General features: G+C 55.7%; 1 protein-coding gene and 2 long non-coding RNA genes across 9 annotated transcripts; all 3 read left to right on the plus strand.

Annotated features, from left to right (window-relative positions):
- Nucleotides 1-80: 80 nt before the first annotated feature.
- On the plus strand, nucleotides 81-4813 carry LOC139706458 (sperm motility kinase 2B-like). The gene is made up of 2 exons (XM_071614737.1): nucleotides 81-4354; nucleotides 4520-4813. The coding sequence occupies exon 1, from the start codon at nucleotides 2682-2684 to the stop codon at nucleotides 4335-4337; it is 1656 nt and encodes a 551-aa protein (XP_071470838.1). The 5' UTR covers nucleotides 81-2681; the 3' UTR covers nucleotides 4338-4354; nucleotides 4520-4813.
- A 1154-nt stretch (nucleotides 4814-5967) lies between these two features.
- On the plus strand, nucleotides 5968-10642 carry LOC139706461 (uncharacterized). The gene is made up of 2 exons (XR_011708074.1): nucleotides 5968-6257; nucleotides 6909-10642. It is a non-coding gene; the product is annotated as an uncharacterized lncRNA (long non-coding RNA).
- A 936-nt stretch (nucleotides 10643-11578) lies between these two features.
- Nucleotides 11579-22431, plus strand: LOC139706460 (uncharacterized). 7 transcript variants are annotated; one of them, XR_011708068.1, is made up of 4 exons: nucleotides 11579-14963; nucleotides 15794-15922; nucleotides 16957-19376; nucleotides 20495-21350. It is a non-coding gene; the product is annotated as an uncharacterized lncRNA (long non-coding RNA). The 7 variants fall into 7 exon arrangements; XR_011708072.1 differs by lacking the exon at nucleotides 11579-14963 and adding an exon at nucleotides 22289-22431 and having other exon boundaries at nucleotides 15552-15922; nucleotides 20495-21002; XR_011708071.1 differs by lacking the exon at nucleotides 11579-14963 and having other exon boundaries at nucleotides 15552-15922; nucleotides 20495-20687; nucleotides 20757-21350.
- Nucleotides 22432-23087: the final 656 nt, after the last annotated feature.

A 23087-nucleotide genomic window follows, 5' to 3' on the forward strand; every position in this document is an offset into this window, starting at 1 on the left:
TTGGCCGCCTCCTGGCAACAGTGGGAGAGTGGGTGGTGGTGTCACAGTGGGGATGGTGTAAGGGAGCAGTGACAGGGAGCCCTCCGGAGGTCCCCAAGGGCAACACGTGACCCAGAGTGGTCCCAGGGGAGGAGGCTGGGTGGGGGGCAGAAAGGCAGACCTTGTGCCTGGCCTGACACTGATGGTGCCCGGTCACCACTTTCAGAAGGGAACCCTGGACAGAGGAGCCACAAGCCCAAGCCCACCCTGGGGGGACACCCAGAGTGGCACGAGGAGGCACCGTGTCGCAGGCCCCGGGGGCAGTCAGGGTAGAGCTGTGGGTGCCTCCCCCAGAGTGGCTTGGAGGCTGCCGCTTGGTCCCTCCTCTGAATGTCCCTGCCAGGGCCTGGCTCTTGCCCTGGTGAAGCTTTAACCTCTCTAGGCCTTCGGCTGCGCGGGACCGTCCCTGTGAGCGTCCTGACCCGGGGACGGGCCCTTCAGCCTGCCACCCTGAGCTCCCCAGGGCTGCTGAGCAGGGAGCAGGACCACCTATGGGTGGGGGAGCTGGGGCGCAGGTGTGGGCAGGGGAGGGTGTGTGGCCAGAGCCCCCAGCCCCCAGGAGTGCAGGGCTGGCTGGGAGGAGCCGTTTTCCGGGTCTAGTGTTTGGAGTGAACCTTTCAATTCCCATCCCTTCGACTCGGGGTGTGGGCTCTGTCCCCCTTTCTTTGTGATCCCCGCGGGGTTTCCATTTGACGTGGGTCAGAGATCCCTGTCTTATGTGAATGGAGGGCAGCCTCACTTCCATCCTGTACTAGATGCGAACCCCACCCCCTCCCCCTGGGTCTCTGATGTCACAGAGCCACCCGTGTGTTCCTGGTGGGTTTGGTACCGCAGACCCTCCACTGAGTCTTCTGAATCGGTCCCTTCCCTGTGGACAAGAAAAGTGAGGCCAGCTTTTGTACTTGCCAGGAACAGACCTTTCCAGAGACCCCTGTGTCTTCACCCATCTCTGAGTCCCTGCCTAAGGTCGTTCAGTCCACCACCAGGGACTCCTCTCGTGAAGGGCAGGTGCAGGGGAGACCGATTCCCTTGCCTTTGGTTTCCCAGGGCCGTGCTTTGAGGAGTGTGTTTCTCCAAAAGTGCTGATGAAACTCCCCTCCCTTTGAGGGTGTGGTGTTGTGGTCCTTCAGGAGGGTGAGGCCCTGGGGCCCTGGCTTCCCAAGGGGATGTGCGCCTCAGGGCTGGACCTCCTCTGGCCAGCAACTAGGCCCTGGTTCTACCCTCTGCACCACACATGGTCGCGTTTGGTCTCAGGTGTGCTCATGCACACACACACACACACACACACAGAAACACACAGAGACAGACACAGACATGTCACGGTGGGCAAGGTGGTGACTGCTTTTTTACTTGTGGGTTGGGGAGGCCTAGCAGGGGCATTGGCAGTTCAAGACCTGCCTAGGCAAGTGTGTGAGATCCTTCGTCAAAGACACTAGAAAGGGCTGGGAAAGTGGCTCAGGAGTTGAGCGCTGGCCTCACATGCGTGACCTTGGGGTCTCCATGACTATGACCAAGGAGGATAGAAGGGAGGAGAGCAGGGAAAGGGACTGAAGGAGCCCAGTCCTCGGCCTTTCAGCCATGTGGTGTGGGACACGGCAACAAGGTCCCTCGCCGGAAGGAGAGAGCGAGACCTCCCTAGACACCCGGCCTCCTGGTGCCTGACACGTGGACACCTCAGGTCCCAGAGGGGGGAGCGGTCAGTCTGTGAGGTTCCCAAACAGCCAGCTAAGGCTCTATGGACAGAGCAGTGGGAAGGGCCCCGGGCATCAGGGTCGCCTCTGTCTCTCTGCACCCCAGGAAGGGCACCTGCTGGCCCTAGGGTTCTTGGCTGGCAGGTTCGGCCTTCATCCCTGGAAGATGACTCACACTCACTCCTGTGGGCTGCAGGCAGGGTTCTAACAAGTGACCTGATAGGACCCTGTGGGGCAATGATGAGGCAGGCGCCTGACCTGGCCCCCACACCCCACAGAGGTCGGGAATGTGGCCCTGGATCTCAGGGGGCAGAGCGACCTGCACCAGCGTCCTGGCGTGAGGGGACTGCTACCACGCTCTGGACACCAGTCTGTCCGAGTTGGAGGAGACGGGCGCTGAATGGCTCCAGAGGACCTGGGGTGGGGTCTTCACGGGGCGAAAGCCACGACAGAGTTGTGTACTGGCGAGGCACGGGCCCCGGGGCCTGGTCCAGCTCCTCCTTTCTCAGCAAGGAGAGGTCGGGGTCCCGAACACACGGGAGCACCGAGGTTCCACAGACCCTCCTTGTTCTGACCAGGAAGGTGGCCAAGGTCCCGGAGGCCCGAGTGGGAGATGCCACCGTGGGCCACCCCCAGGTGTGAGTGGGCCACTCCTGGCTGTGACCTCACAGGGGCCAGCATTGTGAGGCCCTTGAGCCAGCGGGGATATAAGGCCGGGACGAGGCTGGCACCTTGTCCACAAGCACAGGAAGCTCTAGGCAGTGACCTGTGGGACTCCCATAGTTAGCGCGTTTGGTGGTTGGTGGTTTGGTGGTTCTGGTTGCGGTCTCGGGTTGGTTCTTTGATTTGGGGCTTTCTGTTGGGCTTTGTTGTGTTAGTTTTGCTTGTGTTCTTTGCTTTGTTTGTTGTGTTTGTTTTTAGCTAGCGGGCTTAGTGGGCGTGGGGCGGAGGATGTCTAGAGAGAGCAGTGAGCGTAGTGTGGTGCGGAGGGTGTGTCGGGACCTCGCGGCCAGCTCCTCCTTGGAGGAAGCCCTCACGGGCCGCTATGAGCCCCTGGGGGTCGTCGGGCAGGGCAGCTTTGCCAAGGTCTTCCTGGCCCGACACATCCTGACGGGGACGAAGGTGGCCGTGAAAGTCCTGCGGAAGGGGGCGGGGGCCACCTTGTCCTGGGTCTTGTCGGAGCTGGACATCATGAAGGGCTTGGAGCACCCGCACGTGGTGCAGCTGCTGGAGATCGTGGAGACCCCCGGCACTGCCTACGTGGTGATGGAGGACATGGCTCGGGGCCAGCTGGGCCAGCACATCCCGGAGGTCGTGGGCCTGTGGGAGGACGAGGCCCGCATGCTGTTCGGGCAGGTGGCCAGCGCCGTGGGCTACTGCCACGCGCAGGGCATCGCGCACCGGGACGTGAAGGCGGACAACGTGCTGCTGGATGCCGCGGGCCGCGCCAAGCTGTGCGACTTCGGCCTGGCCTGCAGGTTCAGGGCCGGAGAGAAGCTGGGCCTGCTCTGCGGCACCGTGGCCTACTGGGCCCCGGAGCTGCACCGGCGAGAGCCCTACGACGGCCCCGCGGTGGACGTCTGGAGCCTGGGTGTCCTCCTGATCCTCATGCTCACGGGCAGCGTCCCGTTCACCGGGGCCAGCTATGAGCAGGCCAAGGAGCAGGTGCTGCAGGCCAGGTACCACCTCCCGTTCCACCTGTCCGACGAGGCGCAGAGCCTGGTGTCCTGGATGCTGACCCTGGAGCCCGCGCACAGGCCCACGCTCCAGCAGATCCTGGGGCACCCGTGGCTGAGCCAGGATGGGGAACGCTGCCCGAGTCCTCCCGCCGAGCTGCTCCCCAAGCGCCCGGACACCTCCATCCTGCTGGCCATGCTGGACCTGGGCTACGGGCTGCAGGAGACCTGGGTGTCGGTGGCGACGCGCCAGTTCAACCAGGCCATGGCCACCTACCTCCTGCTGGGCCACCAGAAAACCCGGGGGGCGGGCTGCCAGGTGCGGCTGCAGGTACCTGGGCGGCCACAGGTGGGGCCTTGCCCGTCCCTGTCCATCCCCTCCAGCTTGACTCTGGGCCCAAGGTGGGGCGTCAGCAGGCCGGCCATGCGCTCCTGGCCCCTCTCGGCCTGTGAGCAGCAGCAGCAGCAGCAGCAGCAGCAGCCTGAGGAGCTCAAGCCTTCAGGGCAGGTGGGCAGCAGGAGAGCCAGCCTGCCCGCCATCATGCTGTGCAGCCTGTCGGCCAGCGTCCCTGCTCCCGGCCCCACGGCCCCTCTGCCCGGGTCCTCCCAAGCCCTGGCACCGGATCCCAGCTCCTCCTCCACCGCGCAACCCCATGCTGGCTCCAGGACCCCTGGCCTGACCCGTGACACCGCCAGGGGATGGAGGGAAGTGGTCCGGAGGATGGCCACCTGTCTGGCGAGGCTGTGCTGCTGCGTGCAGGCCCCCAGGACTGGCTCCGGACGCTCCAACAGAGTGGCTCCTGCAGCTGGAGGGCCCGCGCCACCACCAGCACGAGCACCCAGGGACCCCCCGGGACCTGCCCCCACCAGAGGTCAGGCCCTCAGAAGATTCTTCAAAAACAGAGTGGCTCCCTGGCCAGCGCCCAGCTGAGACGCCCACGGAGCCAAGTAGGTGGAGCGGTGCTGCCTTGGGTCTCACGTGTGCCTTGATGAGTGTCATCTCCAAAGGATGAATGGACACCCTCTGCCCTTGGGGGGTGCCACCAGGGTTAGGTCCACCTGGGCACCACAGGGTGGGCGACTCGGACTCCTAGCCCCTCTCATTGTCCACAGACAGGTGGCCCGGGTTCTACCTCACGAGGGCCAGCTGCTGGAGCGAGAAGTGCAACCTGCCCTGGCCGCCGCCTCCCGGACCCCTCAGGCAGGAGGACACCCGAAGACACCCGGACACCAGTGGGCCCCTGCGCCCCACCCGGATCCCACCTCAGGGACTTCTCCTTGGACACGTGCCCCGCCCTGCTCTCCTCTGCTCTCTCTCCCACCCTCTGGGGCAGAGATGCTTCCCAATAAGCTCTTCATCCATTCCCGCGTCCCACGGATCTTGGAATAAATTGGGTGCTCCGTGGGGATCAGCTGTTGCGTTCCTTGGCCGCCTCCTGGCAACAGTGGGAGAGTGGGTGGTGGTGTCACAGTGGGGATGGTGTAAGGGAGCAGTGACAGGGAGCCCTCCGGAGGTCCCCAAGGGCAACACGTGACCCAGAGTGGTCCCAGGGGAGGAGGCTGGGTGGGGGGCAGAAAGGCAGACCTTGTGCCTGGCCTGACACTGATGGTGCCCGGTCACCACTTTCAGAAGGGAACCCTGGACAGAGGAGCCACAAGCCCAAGCCCATCCTGGGGGGACACCCAGAGTGGCACGAGGAGGCACCGTGTCGCAGGCCCCGGGGGGACACAGGAAGGAGGGCAGAGGGCGGGTGGCCAGGGAGGAGGAGGAAAGGCTGGGTGCAGGGGGTGGAGGAGGGTGGGGCAGGTAGGAGGGGTGGCCCAGAGCAGGGGCTGGAATGCAGCCCCTGCAGGAGAGCCAGAGGGAGCAGCTGGCTCAGGAGCAGGCAGAGCGTGGGGAGCACTGCCCTGTGGACAGCCCTGGCTCCCTGAGCAGGAGATGCTGGGCGGAGAGGCTGGGAGAGGGTCCTGGGGAGCCCCTGGTCCTGGGAAGCCTGCTAGGCCTCAGCAGAGGGCTCCATGGTTTTCAGCACCTGGACTCCTTCCCGCAGGTGCCATGATGCAGCCTGAGATTTGTGGCAGACTGTTCCCCTTCCCTGGGCATTCAAGTTGCTTTCTACTGGGGCCCTTGTAAGCAGGGGTGCAAGGAACCCGTGGTCCAGCCTGTCTGTGGGCATCTCCGATTATCTTGTTTTACCTCCCCAGAGGCACAACTAGTGGGTGAAAGCCACATACACTTTTCATGGCCTTAATATCCATGACAAAAGGGTGCTCCAGAGAAGTGGTGCTGTGTACCTTCCTCCATCAGGGTGTGGAGAAGTGCTGGTCTCACTGCAGCTCCACCTCCTGGACTTTAGTACGTGGTCCGAGTCCTCACCAGGTGGACACGCACGAGGTGCTTTTGAATTCCCACACCAGAGGCAATGTCCCAGGGGCTTGACTGGTGGGGAAAAGAAGAGTTCCTCTCCTTTTCCTGGGTTTCCATGTGGCCCACAGACCTGTTTCCCCACAATGTCACCTTGGTGATGGCACAGGCATGGAGTGCATGGACCTCTACTGTGTGGACCCGTGCGCACAGCTCTGTTCTGGAGGTTATGTCGTAGTAGATTTTTAAGGAGCTGTAAAATGTGCATAGCCCTCCATCCCGACCCTTCCTGCATCCTTTGTGAATCTTGTTCTGAATCTTGTACTTGTCCTTCCAGGTCCGACCTGTCTTGTCCTCCTGCCTGAGCGCCTCGGTGGTGTTCAGTGTTTGGGATAAATTTCCACTAGCCATTTGCTTGCAAATTGAATGAAAGACACCTTCTGGCCTGTGAATTTCAGCTCAAGACAGAGTGATGAAGTACCCACTGTGAGTTTTCCGATGGGCGAATCCCATGCAGCACAGCCTCTGGTGGCGAGGGCTAGGGGTGGAGCTGTGCGCACCCTCTGGTCTCCGGCAGCATGGTCATCTTCTCCCTGGGCGCTGGGTGGATCAGCCTTCCCTCACTGTGACTGTGACCCCAGATATGTAGGGAGTAGAGGTCTCTTTGGGCTTGTGGTTCCAGAGGTTTCAGTCCTCGGTGGTTGGCCCCAGGGCTGGGACCTTTGGTGGTCCAGTTTTTGTGGCAGGCAGGAGCACATTGGAGTGAGCTGCTCACCTCATGGTATCTGGGGAACAAGGAGAGAGTCGGAAGGGACAGGGTATGCCTGCCCTGGGGAGCCTGCCTTCCTCCATCTCTCCTGCTAGCGTCAGGCCCTGTCTCCCAAGTGTTCCCCTCCCAGTGGCACAAGACTGAGGACACCTTAACCACATGGGCCTTTGGGAACATTTCAGATCTGAAGGACAGCATGCACCAGCACGTGACTCGTACCTGGGCAGGTGGCCGTCCAAGGCCAAGAACCCTCCCACCCCAGGATGTCCCAGCTGAACTTTCCCCATAGGGGGGCTCCCTCTGTTTCCAGGTCCTTGTGGCAAGGAATAGGTCCCTGCTCATGTGCCTTTCCCTTTCAAACCCTCCAGGAGCAGCGTGTGAAACTGCTCCGTCGTGCTTGGACCAGGATGTGGGGATGGCAGAGCAGGGAACCTTCTGCCTTGGACTGGAGGGGAAATGACCGCCCACCCAGGTGCCTTCTATGATGGGGCTGGGCTCCCACGTGCCCCAACTGACCAGCCATGTGGTGTGCTTTCCCACTGCCTCTCTGTGCCCTGGAAGGGTGACCTTTACCAGTGCTGTTGTTTAGTCCCTGGGTCCCCGTACCTTCTCATTGGGTTTGGCTAGTCAGGGGCTCTGGCCGATTTCCGCGGGCAGCAGCAGGGTGGGCGAAGAGCTGCCTCATTGGCCCTGAGGCCTGGCCATGCTCCTGCTGTGTAGGAACTGGACTTCTTCCTTGCATTTTCCCTCCCTCCTGCTGGCTGGCTGGCAGTGCCGCCAGGTTGACATGCCAGCGCCAGAGGATTGTCTTGAGGGCTTAGTGGCATCAATGCTCCAAAAATGTGGAAAACTGTTTATGACGCTTTGCCCCATGCCGTATGCGAGGGCTCAGTCCTAGCTGGCGTTCCTGTCCCACAGGTGAACTCTCCCTGCTGCTCTCCTGCATTCCGTCCTGGGTCTCATCCTCACCTGCCATTGCAGGTTCGCTTGATTTAGGACCTGTGTTTTGTAAACTGGGCCTCTGCAAGCATTGTTTTGTGTCAAAGCCTGTCAGTCTGCTTCTCTCACTGTCCTTCTCCATGACATCTGGTGTGTGTGTGTGTGTGTGTGTGTGTGTAATTTTATCTGGGCATTTTTCCTTCCAGGAAAATCCAGGCTAGCACTTTTTATCCAAACCAGTGCATGCAGAGACGGCCAAGTGCCTGCAGGAGGCGCTGTCCCCCAGGTCCCGATCCTCCCACCCACATGGACAGCCAGGCTCATCACATCCCCTTCTTGCCACGCCACAGCCTCCTCCTGCCAGGAGGGACAGAAACATAGCCTGATCCCCGGTCCTTTGGCCTCCTGTGCAGAACATCAGGATGCAGAGAGATGTAGGGAGAGTTCCACCTGGAGTCTGTCTGCTCTGTGAACCTCGGAAGTGGGCAGTAGGATGAATCTGACTGGTGTCGCCTGACTTTGACTTAACCAATGTAATGGAGCCCAAAATACAAAAATACACGGGCACCGAGGCAGCGAGCATCTGAGCCCTTAGGGAGGAGAGAGACGGACAGTGGAACCTATATATGGCAGCATGAGCTGCCTGGTGTTTTGGGGCCTGCAGGGTTCAGCCCATTAGGCTTCTGAGGAATCTGTCCTCTGGCCAGGGTGCTCCTTGGGAGTCTGCACAGCTCCCTGCCCAGCATGTGGGCTGTGAGGACAGTGGCTGGGCCTGAAGAGTTTTCGTGTTCACTCATGGATTTCCTCCAGATAGAGCCCCGGAGTCACGACTGAGGCTTCTTCCATGTGCATCAGCTTAGCCCATCTCTGTAGAGATTTCACGATGTGATAAGCAGTGAGCTCAGACCTCTGCACTTCTGACCACTTTGTCACTCTGTATTAAGTTCGTAGGCTCACACTCGAGGTTCTTAGGTGAAACACCTCTCCTGGGTGAGGGAATTTGCCCTTCAAGTTCCCTCTCACCTCTCAGATTTGTCCTCAAACACCAGAGTTCTCTTCACAGGTGGCTTTGGGCAGGCCTGGGCTCTGGCTGGCGTGTCTGGCGTGGTCTTGGAGGTGGGCAGGCAAGCAGTGCTTCCCCGTGTCAGGCCTGGCCCGGCCTGGTGCTCTGCAGGCCTGGTAGGGGCCCGCTGAGCCTGCGGCACCTCCTCACACCACCCTTGCTTTCCACAGCCCACTCCCCTCAAGCCGCGGGCCCCGCGTCTGCCTTGGACCAGAGTAGGCTGCAGGCCTGGGGCAGATACAGTGCCAACCTGATCTGAAGGCTCTGAGCTCCATGGCCACCAGGTGGGAGTGCTGGACTGCAGAGAGCCTCTGCAGCAGACCCTGGGGTGACTGAAGGGGCGCTTGTGACCTCAGGAGTGAGAAGCTCCTCAGAGCCAAGCGCAGTGTCCCTGAGGATGTGCCTCAGTGGTTTCCTGATGCCAGAGGGTGCCATAGCTCCCCAGGTGGCCTCTCTGGGATGCTAGTGAGCACGGCCCTTTGTCTTTGTCCCTTGCTCTTGGGACCCCTGGGTTCCACCCACAGGGGGCCAGAGCACTAGGGGAGGGCAGGGCAGCATGGCCAGCACTCTGCACAGGCTGCCAGCAGGCCTTCCGGGGAGGAGCACTCATGTGAAGCTCGACAGGCAGAGAGGTCTGGGCCGACAGCAGTCCAGGCAGGGGAAGCAGGAAGGACAAAGGCCGTGGTGGGGGTCTTCCCAACACGCTCAGCGAGTAGTGAAATGTTTGGTAGCAGGTGAGGTCAGAGTGACCATATCATGCAGGGTCATGGAGGTCAAGGTGAAATGTTCACCTTTCCTCTGAATGAGGAGAGGAGTGATGTGGCATGACCCAGGCTTTGCCAGAATATCTGTGGCCCCGCGTTGAGGGCAGCCTGCAGGGCAGGGTGGAAGCAGACACCAGTGGTGGGGTCCCTGCGCAGTTAGGCCCGAGGTAACTAGGGCACACCACCACAATGGCAGTGGCTGGGCAGAAGCCCAGGGCTCCCAGGGCTCCGTGCACAGTGTGGTGACGTCGGAGGGGCTGCTTCAGACCAGAGCACGGGCGCACCTGGGCCCATCTACAGAAGCCCCCAGGGCCAGTGCGAGGGGAGGGAGGGCCAGCGCTGGCTCCACCGTCGTGGCCTGAGCCACTGGGAACCTGGAGTGGCTGCAGGGTGAGCTGGCGCTGGGGGCTGCAGGAAGGTACCACGTGGAGAGGGCTCCAGAGCCGGGCCAGCGGGTTGCTGAGCAGGCGGAGAGGAGGCCTGGGGCGCCCCTCTGAGGAACCCAGGGGCCACGACCCACCCTGCTGCCTCCTGGGGCCACGTGAGGGAACCGGTTTCTAAGGAGAGCTGCAGGGCTAGGGTGTGGCTAGGGTGCGGGGCACTGTTAGGTGTCCCTGGGTCCCTGGGCTCTGTGCCCAGCACTGGGGCCCAATGTGGACTCCTGGAGGCTCTGGGCCTGAGGTGTGGGGCTGGAGGGGGGCCCCCTGCACTGGCGGAGTCTGAGCCATGTGGCCAGCCCCTGAGGGCAGGCATCCTCTCTGTGGCCCCCTTGGACTCGGGCAACAGGCGCATGCCACTTCCAGGGCACGTCTGCAGTTCCGGGGACGGACCCCCGTGTGGAGACTTTGAAGCCTCTTTCAGTGCAGCTCTTTCTGATTTCTTCAAGCACCCACCTTGTCCACGGTCCTGCACCCGGGCCTGGAAAGCCACAACAAGCAGGACCTGTTTCCTGAAGCCCCCCTCGCGCTGCGCTCCCTGCGGGAACCTGGGAGCCTCACAGAAGAGGCAGCGACCCCAAACGACCTTCTGAGAACACTTTCCTGTTTTCTTAAATAATTCTTGAGAGGGAGGCAGAAGCAGGAATTTTAAAACATAGGTATTTTCAGAAGAGAAAAGGATTGAAATATTAGGCGTTTCAAGTAGTAACATGCAAATCACTTTAAAAATGTCACAGAAAGCTATCCTTTTCATGCTAAATATGAAGTATTTGGGGAGACACAGCCAGGCTCCTTCCACAAACTTCCTTCTGAGTCACAGCACCCAGAAGAAACGTCACGTGACTTCTTTCTCTTCAGCCAAATGAGAAAAGAGTTTAAATAAATGAGTATTAAGAGCAGTTTAGTTATTGAAATGTTCCTTTTCCTTTTCCCATAGGAAAAAATAACTGCAACAGGATTAATGCTCTTTGAAAACTAAATGCTAGTCCCAAGAAGGCTGCTTGGGCTGCTGTACCAGGAACACATGTCTTCTTAAGGTCAAGGGAAACCATTTTTTGTTGTTGTTTTTTACTTTTGACTGCTTTTTATTTAAGAGTCAGCAACATGCTTAAAATATCTCCTACTTCTAGAGCATTTCGGTTAGATGGGTATTTATAAAGGTCCATTATGATCACTGTCTTCAAACTCATCACACCTCGTGGGGAACAGCCCACTCTGATCCGGATTCCCAGTGTCCCTTCTCCAGCCCGGGGCACAGGGAAACCTGAGCTGAGGCCGCAAACCCTTCTCCTTTCCCTAAGAAAGAAAATTTAAAGTCAGACAGCAAAAGCCAAGCAGGGGAACTTTATTATGAGTGATATGGCAAGGAAGTGAGGGGACAGTAAGGCAGAGTGAGGCTCAAGCAGGGATGGCGGGGAGAGAGAGAGAAGGAGGGAGGAAGGGGGGATGGAGGGGGAGGGAAGGAGGGAGAGAGAGGGAGGGATGGAGAGAGAAAGGGAGGGAGAGGAGGGATGGGGAGATGGAGAGAGAGAGGGAGAGAGAAAAGAAGAGAGGGAGGGAGAAATAAGGGGAGAGGGAGGAGGAGGGAGAGAGAAAGGGAGAAAGGGAGGGGATGGAGGGGGAGAGAGGGAGGGAGGGAGAGAGAAAGGGAGAGAGGGGGAGAGAGAGGGAGGGAGAAAGAAAGGGAGAGGGAGGGGAGGGAGAGAGAGGGAGGGAGGGAGAGGGAGGGAGGGAGAGGAAGAGACAGAGAGGGAGGGAGGGAGGGAGGGAGGGAGAGGGAGGGAGGGAGCACTGACTCCCAGCAGCACCACGGGGGAGACAAGGTGGTCCCCAGATCTATTACCCTGTTACTGGTTGCTGTTTACCAGGAGAACTGGGCTCCTCCTTCAGCAGCCTTCACCAGTCAGGGGTTCGACTCCTCCTTGCCTCGTGGTGGGGTTTTGGTCCTCTCCGGAACTGTCCTGGTGGCCATCCTATCTAAGGGGGCTTCATCCACAAGTCGGTCCCATGATGGGCACTGGGGTCAACAGCTGGCCAGAAGTCATCTTAGAGCACTGGTGCTACTCAAGGAATCTCCCTTCCCAGGGAGTGGAGACACCCAAGTCTGTCGTTCCTAGCTTCACACCGGCCTTAGTGGACGGTCCCTCTCAAGAGCTGGTCCCATTCATCCTTTTCTTTTGACAGATTTTCCATCAGCTCCTTTGTTTATTTCCTACAAATTAACTGCCACCCATTCCTTTCTCATCTACTTCGGAAGCAGTTTACAGAAGACCCGACAGTGGTTTAAAGAACACATGTGACCCTGCCTGCATGGGCTGCTCATTGTCAACTGTTACCTCACTCTGGGGCCTGGCTGCCTACCCCCACTCCACTTGCAAAGCAATGACACTCCTTGCAACTGCCCCTGGATGACCCTGAGAAGACAGGTGGTGCTATACCACTCGAGTGTCCCCACTGTCTCCAGGGAGGTCCCCCTGGTGCCCTTTCTCCCTGGCTGTCTTGCTCTGAGCAGCTCTGCCTGGCCTGGGCTCCTTCCCTCCTTGTGAAACTGGCTCTTGAGCCACTGTTCGAAGCTCTCCCAAGCCTGAGCTGATGGGTGCGGATACGCTCAGTGAGTGAGAGCCACCAACGTAACTCCAGCAGGCTAGTGGGACACCTGGGCACACCGGAGCCCATGGTCCCCAAACTCAAGATCAGCATTGGGAAAAACCAAGTGGAGTGAGATGAAATCAGACGGAAAACCCTGGGCACCACCTGGAAGAAGTGTGAATGGATCTGGGGAAGCTTTTCCCGGGGCCAGGGAAGCACATCTCTCACCAGAGTCTGGGCCAGAAGCTCTGAATCCTCTCCCCCAAGAGCTGAAACTCCTTTTCAGAGTGGGTCCTGGGAAGGTCACCGCTCTGTCCCTGTTGCTCTTCCTACCCCTGGGTCCTTGCACCCATGACCAAGGCTCTCAGACAGAGCTGCTCCGTGGCTGGAGCCCAGCTGTCCCCCGGCTCTGGGTGGCTTCTGCACCAAGGTTGAGCCCGGGCCTTGAGCCAAATGTCTTTGCTTAATGGAGGGTACTGGTGCCTGGAGTCCCTGAGGGCTCCCACCTGCCTCTGGGAGAACTGAGGGCCGTGGGCAGCTGCCTGAGGGGCATTGCTGCCCTGTGTGGGGGCTGTATCAGCATTTCTCTCATGCAGGCTGAGCTGGTAGCAGGAGAAAATGTGCACCCCACAGTGACAGCCCAGCAGGGCTCGAGGGCTGACAGACACAGAGCCCTCACCACTGTGGGCAGCAATGGCCACCACCACTGCTGCAGTTGTCTCTGTGGAGTACCAACAGCCATTCCCCTGACCCCACCCAGATTAACAACCACAGTGTGCTCAGGCACATGGCATGCTCCTGGGATCAGAGCCACCCATCCAGAAGTCCCAAGGTAGATCAAGGACAGAGCCAAGACAGCGGTGACTCCCAGCAGGCTGTGTGTGTGTGTGTGTGTGTGTGTGTGTGTGTGTAAGAGAGAGAGAGACCTTAGTGAAGCGTGCAGTCAAGGTCTGTTGAGGGTCTGAAAGCCTCATCCTACAAGTGTCGCACCAGCTGTCACTCCAGATCCCTCACCCTGTGCCCCACAGGACCCTGCTCAGAGCACCCTCCCTTCTGGCAAACTCCTACGCATTCCCAGGCACCCAGAGTGAGTGTCCCATCCATTGTAACGAATGCCGTATGTTCAGGTGGCAGGGTGTGTGTGTGTGTGTGTGTGTGTGTGTGTGTATCTCCAATAACTTTTAAAATTTTTTATTTGTTCCTTTTAGATATACATGAGAGTACAGTGCATATTGGCATCTCATTCACATAGAACATGACTCCTCTACTTAGGATCCCATTCCTGAGGTTTCCCCGGAGTGGAGTTTCACTGGTCGCGTGTTCATAATGAACAGGGGACAGTGCTGTGGATTCGTCCCATGTCTGTCTGTATTTTCTGTTACTCTTCTCACATCTGACTGTCATCGTCTTGGGCTATGTCCTTGGCAAGGTCAGGAGCTGTGTCTTGCTCACTTTTCCCTTCTGGCCCTCAGTACCATCCTTGCTGCAAAGCGTTTCTGCCACGAATGGCTAAAGGCGTGTCACCAGTGTGCAAGGCACCCCTGGACGGCCATCCTGCTGAATGGTCCTGATGAAGTGAGTGACCAGAGAGAAGCCTCTCACTGCTCAGGAGTTCAGCTTCCTCGCCACACGTGGAGGAAACGAGCCACCGTGAGCTAGAGGATGTGAAGTCCCTCATTTGACCCCTGGAGCTGGCCACAGAAGAGTTTTGCAGAGGATTCCCAGGGGGAAACTTGTGCATGAGTCATCACTGGTTGATGACTGTGTAAAGTTCAGCTGTGACTTGCCTGAAAGTCTTTTTTAAAGAAATCATATCCTTCAACTCCCAGAGCTGTGTCCAGGTGGCTTTCTGAGGACAGGAGGGACACTGAGAATCACTTGACTTGGCGAGTGCTGCTGGGGTTGCCTTCCTAGTGGTGCTGGCTCACACCCTCCTACATGCCACGGGGAGTGTGGGTCCTGTGGCTCTCCAGTCCCCGTGGGAAGCACCGAGGGCAGAGGATTCAGCTCTTTCTGCAAAACCTTTGGCAAGTCCTCACCCTGCCTCAGCCTCATTTCTCTCATCTCTTAAAGAGTGAGGAGAGCAATGATGACCTCCCTGTCTCCAGGGTTTGGAATGAGATGGGTCATACAAATGACCTATACGTGCTCCCAGGTCGGGACTCGCTGTCCATGGGTGCCAGCGCCCCCTTGGGACATCAAACCCCGTCTCTCCGCGTGGTGCAGGTCGGCTTGCTTCCGCGCGTCCAGCGGCTCTCATGTGGAAGGCCTCCAGGAGTATTAGTGGGGTGTTGCAACAGTGGCCAACTGTGAACATGTGGGGTTGTCCGTGTGCCTACGTGTCCCGCGTGCCCTAACTCAGCAACCCCCTGGAGACTCTCTTACTGGCTCCGCCTGGACTGGGGGTAAAGGGCCGAGTGAAGTGCAGGCACTGCCGGAGGGCGGCCCCTGGGATCCAGAAGCTCAGGTGTCTGCCACCCGAGTGCCCCTGAGCCCCGGCCTGAGTCCCCAGGCCCTGTTGTTCCGCTCACTGGTGAACACATAGCGGGTAGCTATTTTGCACTTGGCGTGGACACTCTGGAAACCAAGAGGACACACTTCTGGCCCCTCCGGTGTTCACCGTGTAGACAGGTAAGCAAACGGCTTCCAGGGCTGTGAGGGAACAGTGGGGTCCGTGTTCGCCAGGCTAGAGCCCCGACGAGCTGGGTTCTCAGGTGACTCCTCTGAGAGAAGAGCTGCTCCAGGAACCAGCAGGCGAGGCCTGCCCCAGAAGCAAGCTCGCGGGTCAGATGCGGGAGCTGCTGCCGACCTGTGGGCCGCTTAGAGGTCATTCAGGTGGTCCTTCGCCTTCCTGCCCAGTATCTGCTTTGTCTGATTCAGGAAAGAATACAATACTGTGAGACTCAGAAACCAGGTGGTGCCCATGTGTGTTCGCGTTGTCAATAAGTGAGAAATCCTAAAGCAGATATCACCTGATGTCATGGTGTGCATGTGAGGTGTCCCCCAGAAACTCCTGTGTGAGACAATTCGAGAGGGCTCAGAGGAAATGACTTAACCAATCAGTGAACTAATCCCTGATGGGATGAACTGAGTGGTAACAGGAGGCAGGTGGAGAGTGGCTGGAGGTGGTGGGCATTGGGGTGTGACTGGAGGAGGTGGCATTGCGGGGCGTGGCTGGAGGTGGTGGGCATTGGGGATGTGGCTGGAGGAGGTGGCATTGGGGTATGGCTGGAGGAGGTGGGCATTGGGGAGTGGCTTTGGGTATATATTTGTATCCGGCAAGTAGAGTCTCTCTCTGGCCTCTAATTTCCATGTGAGCTGCTCCCTCTGCCACACTCCACTGCCATGATGTCCTGCCTTACTTCAAGCCCCAAGGAATGGAGCGGCTGTCTATGGATTGAGACCTCTAAAACCATGAGCCCCCAAATAAACTTTTCCTCCTCTACCGTTGTTCTTGTCAGGTCTTTTAGTGACAGCAGCGGAAAAGCTGCCTAAGACACCTAACCAATAGGAGCAAGGAGCACTGCGCCTTGACCCTTGTGTTCTGTGATGAGCACGCTCTCAGCGTTGGACTCAGGGTAGAGAGCAAGGTCTGTTCTGAGCAGGAAGAAGTTGGAAGGACACACTCTCACCTATGTCCTCTCTCCGTGACGTGACGCCACTTGCTCTGCCGCATGACTGAGTGGCTGTCAGAGACATGCAGGGCCCCTCCCCGCAGGCTACCCACCAAGCACATCCTGTGCCCTCTTCTCTTTCTGCTCATGGGCTGGAAAAGAACTGTGGTCTTGGAGAAGTTTCGGGAACGCCCATCTGTAATGCATGTGGCTTTCAACCAACGCCCCACTTAGCGATGGAAAATCCGCGTCCACTCAGTGCTGTGTGGTTCCAGCTGGGGAGAAGGGAGCCCCTGGAATCTGCTGTTGCATTGTGCCATTCAGGCCTCCCCCAGCGGCAGTGCATTTAGGGGCACACAGATCTCCAGGAGCTGGTTAAAGCGTGTAGGCAGGGTTTTTAGCATTTACAAAAGTGTTGCCGAAGCCTGAGAGAGCGCCTTACAAGACTGGTACAGCTTCTTCCCTGAGACACGTGCTGTGTTCTGAGACGAGAGATTCCCCAGGGACGTGTGGGGTGTGTGATGGTGGGGACCTGAGGGCTGTGCTGGGCTGGTCACGTAGAGCCCATGCTTCTGGAAGGGTCTGTTGGTGCTCAGAGGCCTTAGAATGGGATGTCCAGACCAGGGCTGTGCCTGACCCACACAATTGGTATTAAGAGTAATTTGGGGGCTGGGTTATCAGAAACTCTTGGGGAGGGTGGGAGCAGCCAGAGGGGGAGGAGGCGGGCAAGGGAGAAGGAAGAGAAGGTGAGTGGGACTCCACCTCCCTGCTTTGGAGAGTCCATACTGACCCTCAGAGCCCTCTCTGGATGCCTCTGATTGATGCCACAGCCCTGGAAGGGCGGGCCATGCTGGTCATGTGGGTGGTGCTGCGCCGGCTTGCTGGAGCTCCCCAGATGCGCCTGATGTGCCTGCCTGCCACTGCCCTGGGAGCAGGTCTCTCCCAGCTCCTCCCTGTCCTAGGCTGAGGTGCTGCTGTTCCTCCTTGCTCACCTGCTCCTCTCGCCTTAGGGCCCACTCACAGCCCAGGGGGCGCCTCTGCAGGCCAGCTCCAGCCATCCAGTTCACACGCGGAACCTCGAGGCTCTGCTCACGCACTCCACAGAGGGGAAACTGGACCCAAATGCAAGTCTGAACACACTCCAGGGAAACATTTCACAGGCAGCAAATCCAAGAGTGACCGAGAGAATCGCACCGGCTGGCGTCCATTGCCTCCTTCAGTACACGCTGCGCAGGTTAACTTTGCGGAATCCGAAGGTCCCCAAGGCAGACAGCCGTCTAAGTGTCTTTGTTTCTTGTGGAGAGGAAGGTTGGTTGTTCCTGGTTTGTTGATGAAATGCTCACCATGACACGTGAACTGCTCTGGTCCTTGGTTTTGATGGGTGGTATTTTACCTCCAAAGGTGTCCTTCGTTAGATGAGACAGACTTATTTCCAAAGTTGAAGCTCCTTAGAGAACCAAGTAGCAGGTGGGGTTATATTCGGCACACTTACCATCTACTGGGAAGCGAGGAGGGAGAGATTTCCAAATGATAGTATTGGTGTGAGGGTGAGGTGTGGATGTGAGGTGTCCCCCAAAAGCTCACGTGTGAGGCAGGAAGGTTCAGAGGAGACATGACCGGGTTGTGAGAGTCTAACCCAATCAGTGAATTGATTCCCTGGGATGAACTGAGTGGTGACTGAAGGGGGTGTGGCTGGAGGGGGTGGGAGCTGGGGCGTGGCTCTGGGTGTACATTTGTGTCTGGCAAGTGAGTCTCTGTTTCCTGATCACCATGATGTGGGCTGCTTCCCTCGTCCCATTCTCCCGCCATGATGCTCAGCCTCACCTCGAGCCTGAGGAATGGAGCCAGCCTTCTACAGACTAAGACTATGAGCCCCCACATAAACTCTTCTTCCTCTGTAATTGTGTCGATCGGGTCATTTAGTCAAAGCAGCCAAACAGCTGACTCAGTCTGGAACCCACAAGACCTCATTTTTAAAAAACAAACTTTAAAGAATAGTTTTTCATTTAAGGAAATCTGCATTGATGTCCGGAGTTCCACATACCCTGCACCCCAAGTGGCCCGTCGTCGAGGCCGTGCGGTGGTGTGGCACCTGTGACAAGTCAGCAGGCTCACACTGCCCGTTATTGACCCAGAGCCTTTCATTGGTCAGAGCTCCTTGGGTTTCATCTAATGTCCTTCTGCTGCTCAGGAGTCCATCCAGGACGCACATCAAGCTCGGTTGTCCTGTCCACGTGGTTTCCTCTCAGCTGGATAGCTTTTAGACCTTCCTTGTTTTTGATGAGCAGAGCAATTCTGAGGATGATCAGTCAGGTGTTTGGAGAAGACCTCCCACTGGGACCTGATTTCTTCCTCCTGATTGGACTGTGCTCGTGGGTTTCACGGAGGAGGCCCACAGAGGTCCAGCAGTTCTCGTGGGATGGCGTCAGAGCCTGCAGTCCAGGTGAGTTCCTGTTCATGTGGGCCTTGCTCACCTGCCCGAGGAAGTGTTGCCGGGCTTCCTTCCCTCGAGTGCCTGGGTCCCTGCCCTCTGTGCTCCTCAGAGGAAGTTGTCATGTGCAGCCCCATCTGTGTGGTGGGGATCATGTGCCAGCAGTATGATCTCTGGATCTCTTTGTGTTCATTTTGTGAATACATAGAGTCTATGTCTAGTTTGAGGGTGTGGGGTTTTTTGTTTCTGTTTTTTGGTACTAGGGATTGAACCAGGAGCCCGTAACCCCTGAGCCACATCGCCAGCCCTTTTTCATATTTTATTTAGAGATAGGGTCTCACTAAGTTGCTGAGGCTGACTTTGAACTTACAATCTGCCTGGCTCAGCTTCCAGAGGGCTGGCATTTCCACGTCTGGTTTTTCCTGTTATAAATTCCAACTGCCCCGGCCCCATTTGTTCACAAGACCCGTTCTTCTCCATCCAGCTCCTTTTTGCTCTGTCAAACCAGCTGACTCTATTTGTGCTGTCATATGCGTTTGACTTTGAAGGCGTACTTTGAAGTGATTCCTAAGAAAATTACTTGACTTTCATCTTATTTCCCCTGGTGTATGATTTAATTTTAGCGAAATATTTTTCTCTACATGAGAATTCAAAACAAAAAAGCTTCCATCTCCATTTCTTCTTCCAAAGTTTAGATGTCTTGAACCTCAGAAGCCTCCACTTGAGCAGTAAGGTCTGTCCCTCAGAAAACTGAGGAGTGGGAGGATGGCAGGGGTCGATAGCTGGGGAGTGGCAGGGAGGCGTGGGACTCCAGCCAGGCCCCGGCCTGTGTAGGCAGAGCTTCTGACTTTTCAGATCTCTCCTCAGTCACTCTCATTCACAGGTACACAGACTTCTCAGGTGACAGTAAAAGTGGTGTCATCCACAAGCTGACCAGGAAAGGAACCCAGGGGAAGTCACTCCTAGGAGTCAGGCTGTTTGGAGCCTGCTGCTAATGAGGTACACTCCTGGCTTCTTACCTCCCTGGAGACAAGTAGCTTATTTTTGATCTGTAGCCAAAGTGCAGCTATAAAACCTTTTACAAGCTTGGAGACTTTGTTTCAGGTCACAAAATGAGCCGGGTGAGGCGTTAGGTGTTCAATCCATTGCTGTTACTGGGAGAAGAGCTCCCTGGGTATCTGAGGACACTGAGCCCAGATGATCACTTGCATACCAGAAAAGGAAGAGCACACCTAAGCCCACATTGGCATTATGTCAGGTGGCATTATGTTTGTTCAAAGGTAAAGGGAGAGATGAAGTGTCAGGTCTCGCCAGCACCTGCACTGAGGAGATGAGCTGGGTTCAGAAGAGCTGGCTGCAACATTAAGATAAGAAAACAACGAAGAAATCACGCAACACACGGACTTGAGTTTCTCAGGTTGAGAGTAGGACGGCTCTGTGACCTTAAGGGTCAGCTTCCAGGCTGGACAGTGCTGGAAAGAGAGCGTGCACCTGGAATCTCTTTATTTTATAGGGGGGACACACAAAGGAGCTTCGATGGAATGTTCTTCACCAAATAAGGCAGGGGATAGGGTTTCAAAGGGGGGTTGTCCAATCCCATTGGGTCACGCCCAAGTCCAGGGCTAGAGCAAACTTCTTTGCTGAGTGAAGGTGGAGGCCACTTGCCTGGCACAGCGCGAGGTGTGTGATGCCAGACCAACATCCCCTTACTCAAGGCTGAGGGAGGATGCTCAGCCTGTGGGCAGGGCGGCCTCCCACTTCAAGGGGTCACTCAGTGAATGGAGGGAGGGGTCAACGGTGTTCTGTATATCCTGATGCATGACAGTTGTCACAGGGACGAGTGACTCTTCCCCCCTTTAGGCCTGTGCTAAATGGCCTGGTCACGTCTCCCATGCATCACCCAGAGCAACAAACATGACCTTGCACAGGAGGGCCGGGCAGAGGGCTTTTCTGTGTTCAGATCCCTTCTCACGCTCATCTCGCCAGTTCTTTAAAATCATATTTGATTCCTTGAAAAATGTCCTTGTTGAAGTCACAATGATTAATTATGAAAGCCATCACTCTACTGTGTGCCTAATACTGTCCTAAGCATTGTAATACTCACTATTCTCTTGCAGTTCTCACAATGACCCTCTGGAGGAGGTGACAGTATTATCTTAATTTTGTAATCACTAAAGGAAAAAGCAGAAGACCCATACAGCCCCGTGCCTCATGTTAAAACCTGTTCTGATTTGCACTACAGCATCCCAGTCAAAGATCTGACGGCAGCTGGCTGTCCCGAGATTGAGTCGACTCCTAAATCACAGTAAGGTAAGGATTGTAGCCAGTGTTTGCTTTATCTGTATAGAAGAAGCTCGGAGAAAGCAAACCCAATGGTAGGTTTTCTTGGTGTTACAGACTGTTGGGAACAGGAGCAGGGGTAAGCACAGGGTGGCTCCTGCCTGGAGTCCTCTGTGGGTGTACCTTCAACATCTACCTGGTGCGAAGACAGAGCTGGTCTGCGGGTGTCAACTGTGTATCAGACGGAGGGGACTCTGTCCAGGGGATGTTGCTGGGAGAGCAGAAACCCAACGTGTAGCAGCTGAGAACCCACAGATGGGATTCCCCCCGTGATGGCCTGTCCAGGCAAGTTTACAAAGTAACTAGGTGGTGATCATACTGAGCACTGTTTTTGGTCAGTTCCACAGGCATTTATTTATTTACTTATCTATTCATCTATCTATCTATTTATTTATTTTTCAGTTGTAGATGGACACAATACCTTTATTTATTTATTTATTTATTTTTATGTGGTGCCAGGGATCAAACTCAGTGCCTCACGTATGCTTGGTAAATGCTCTACCACCGAGCCACAACCGCAGTCCCTTTATTTTCTTTTTTTAAGTCTCCTAAAATTACACATATTTCTTCTGAGTCTTTCATAATCTCAAATGTTGGGCAGCACAGATTGAAAAATAAATTCTATGCATTTAAGCTGCATTGACGATTCATATCTTGTGATCTAGGCCAGGAAAAAACAGAAAACATTTTAGTGACCGAAATAGCTCTGTCGGGCTTTACACGTCCCTTTAACCCAGACTTTACCTACATGAAAACATTTTAGTAAAAATGTGGATGTGTAAGCGATGTGATTCTGCAATTTGTATTTGGGGTAAAAATGGGAGTTCATAACCCACTTGAATCAAATGTATGAAAGATGATATGTCAATAAAAATAAATAAATAAAAAGAGAGAATGGCTGAACTCTCTGGAACACAGTGCAGAAAAAAGAACTCTGATTGGTTAATTTTGATAATTCTCTTTTATTTTTATTTTTATTGATGCATTACAATTACACGTAACAGTTTGCTTTGTTGTTATATAATCAATCCTACATGCACACAACATAGCAGTATTATTTGCTTAATTTCATTTCTCAGTACAAATAACAGAACATTTATGATTCTTTGATATAAAATAGAAGGTGATTATTTTTTTAAAAAGGCCTTTTGTATTCACATAGTCTTATCAGTTATTGTATGGCAAGATACTTAAAGGAGTTGTTGAATGTGAAATTTGATCTCCAAAAAGTGTAAAAAGAAAGAAAAAGTCTGTGTTTTCTGTGTTAGAAAGCAAGAATATATACTTAACAAAACACCATAAAACGGTTAAAAAAAGTAAGCAACAATCTGGGAGAACATACTTGTAACTTGTATAGCTAAGAATTACTGTTCTGAATATATGTTTAGAATTTCTACAAAATACCAAGAAAGCATAAAACCCCTCCCTCCCATTATTGTATGTAAAATAAAAATATTAGTGTTAAACTTGGAAAAAAAAAAAGAAAAAAGAAAACATTTTAGTGACCAAAATAGCTCTGTCGGGCTTTACATGTCCCTTTAACCCAGACTACCTACATGTGTCTCTCGCAGGTGGATAGGCCGTGTACATAGATGCAGCCCTGTGATCAAAAACGAGGGCTCTGGGGTCAGCCTTGCTCAGTTCATGACAGCTCTACCACTCACCTGGCCACAGACACTTATCTGACCTCAGGAACCTCCCTTGCCCGTTTGTGAAGAGTGGACATTAATAATACTTGTTTTGGTGGGCACAGCAGTGGATGCCTGTAATCCCAGCAGCTCGGGAGGCTGGGACAGGAGGATCGCAAGTTCAAAGCCAGCCTCAGCAACTTGGCAAGGCCCTAAGCAACTTAGCGAGACCCTGTCTCAGTGATTAAGTGCCCCTGGGTTCAATCCCTGGTACCAAAAACCTCGAGCATCGCCCTAGCGCAGCCCGGTGGCCTCTCCCTGCCCTCTGCCCTTGCCCTACACTTAGACCTTTCAGTCTAACCAAGCGGGGCTTGGCTGCGACTTCAGTCTCACAAAGTCACAGCTGGCAGGAAAGCAGCGACGGATTCCAGGCAGAGGTCTTGAAGGACCCACGTATGCTGATAAAGGGCTATAAGTTGAAGAGAGGGTCTTCTAAGAAACAACACTTAACGCAAAACAAACCAAACAGTTTGGGAAATGGACTTCCAAGCTCGGGCTCTGGCTATCGTCAAGGTCGCACCGTCCTTCAGCAACTTCGCGAGGCTCCAGGCAACTTAGTGAGGCCTGTCTCAAAATAAATAAAAAGGGCTGGGGATGTGGCTCAGCGTTGAGGCGCCCCTGGGTTCAATCCCCAGCACAAAACCCAAAAAACCAAACCCACAAAACAACGCCGGACTGAGTC

Source organism: Marmota flaviventris, chromosome 7 (genome assembly GCF_047511675.1).
Source record: "Marmota flaviventris isolate mMarFla1 chromosome 7, mMarFla1.hap1, whole genome shotgun sequence".
NCBI classification, from domain to species: Eukaryota; Metazoa; Chordata; class Mammalia; order Rodentia; family Sciuridae; genus Marmota; species Marmota flaviventris.

Coding starts and splice junctions, on each gene's coding strand:
- LOC139706458 (XM_071614737.1), top strand. CDS start 2,682: ATGTCTAGAGAGAGCAGTGAGCGTAGTGTGGTGCGGAGGGTGTGTCGG.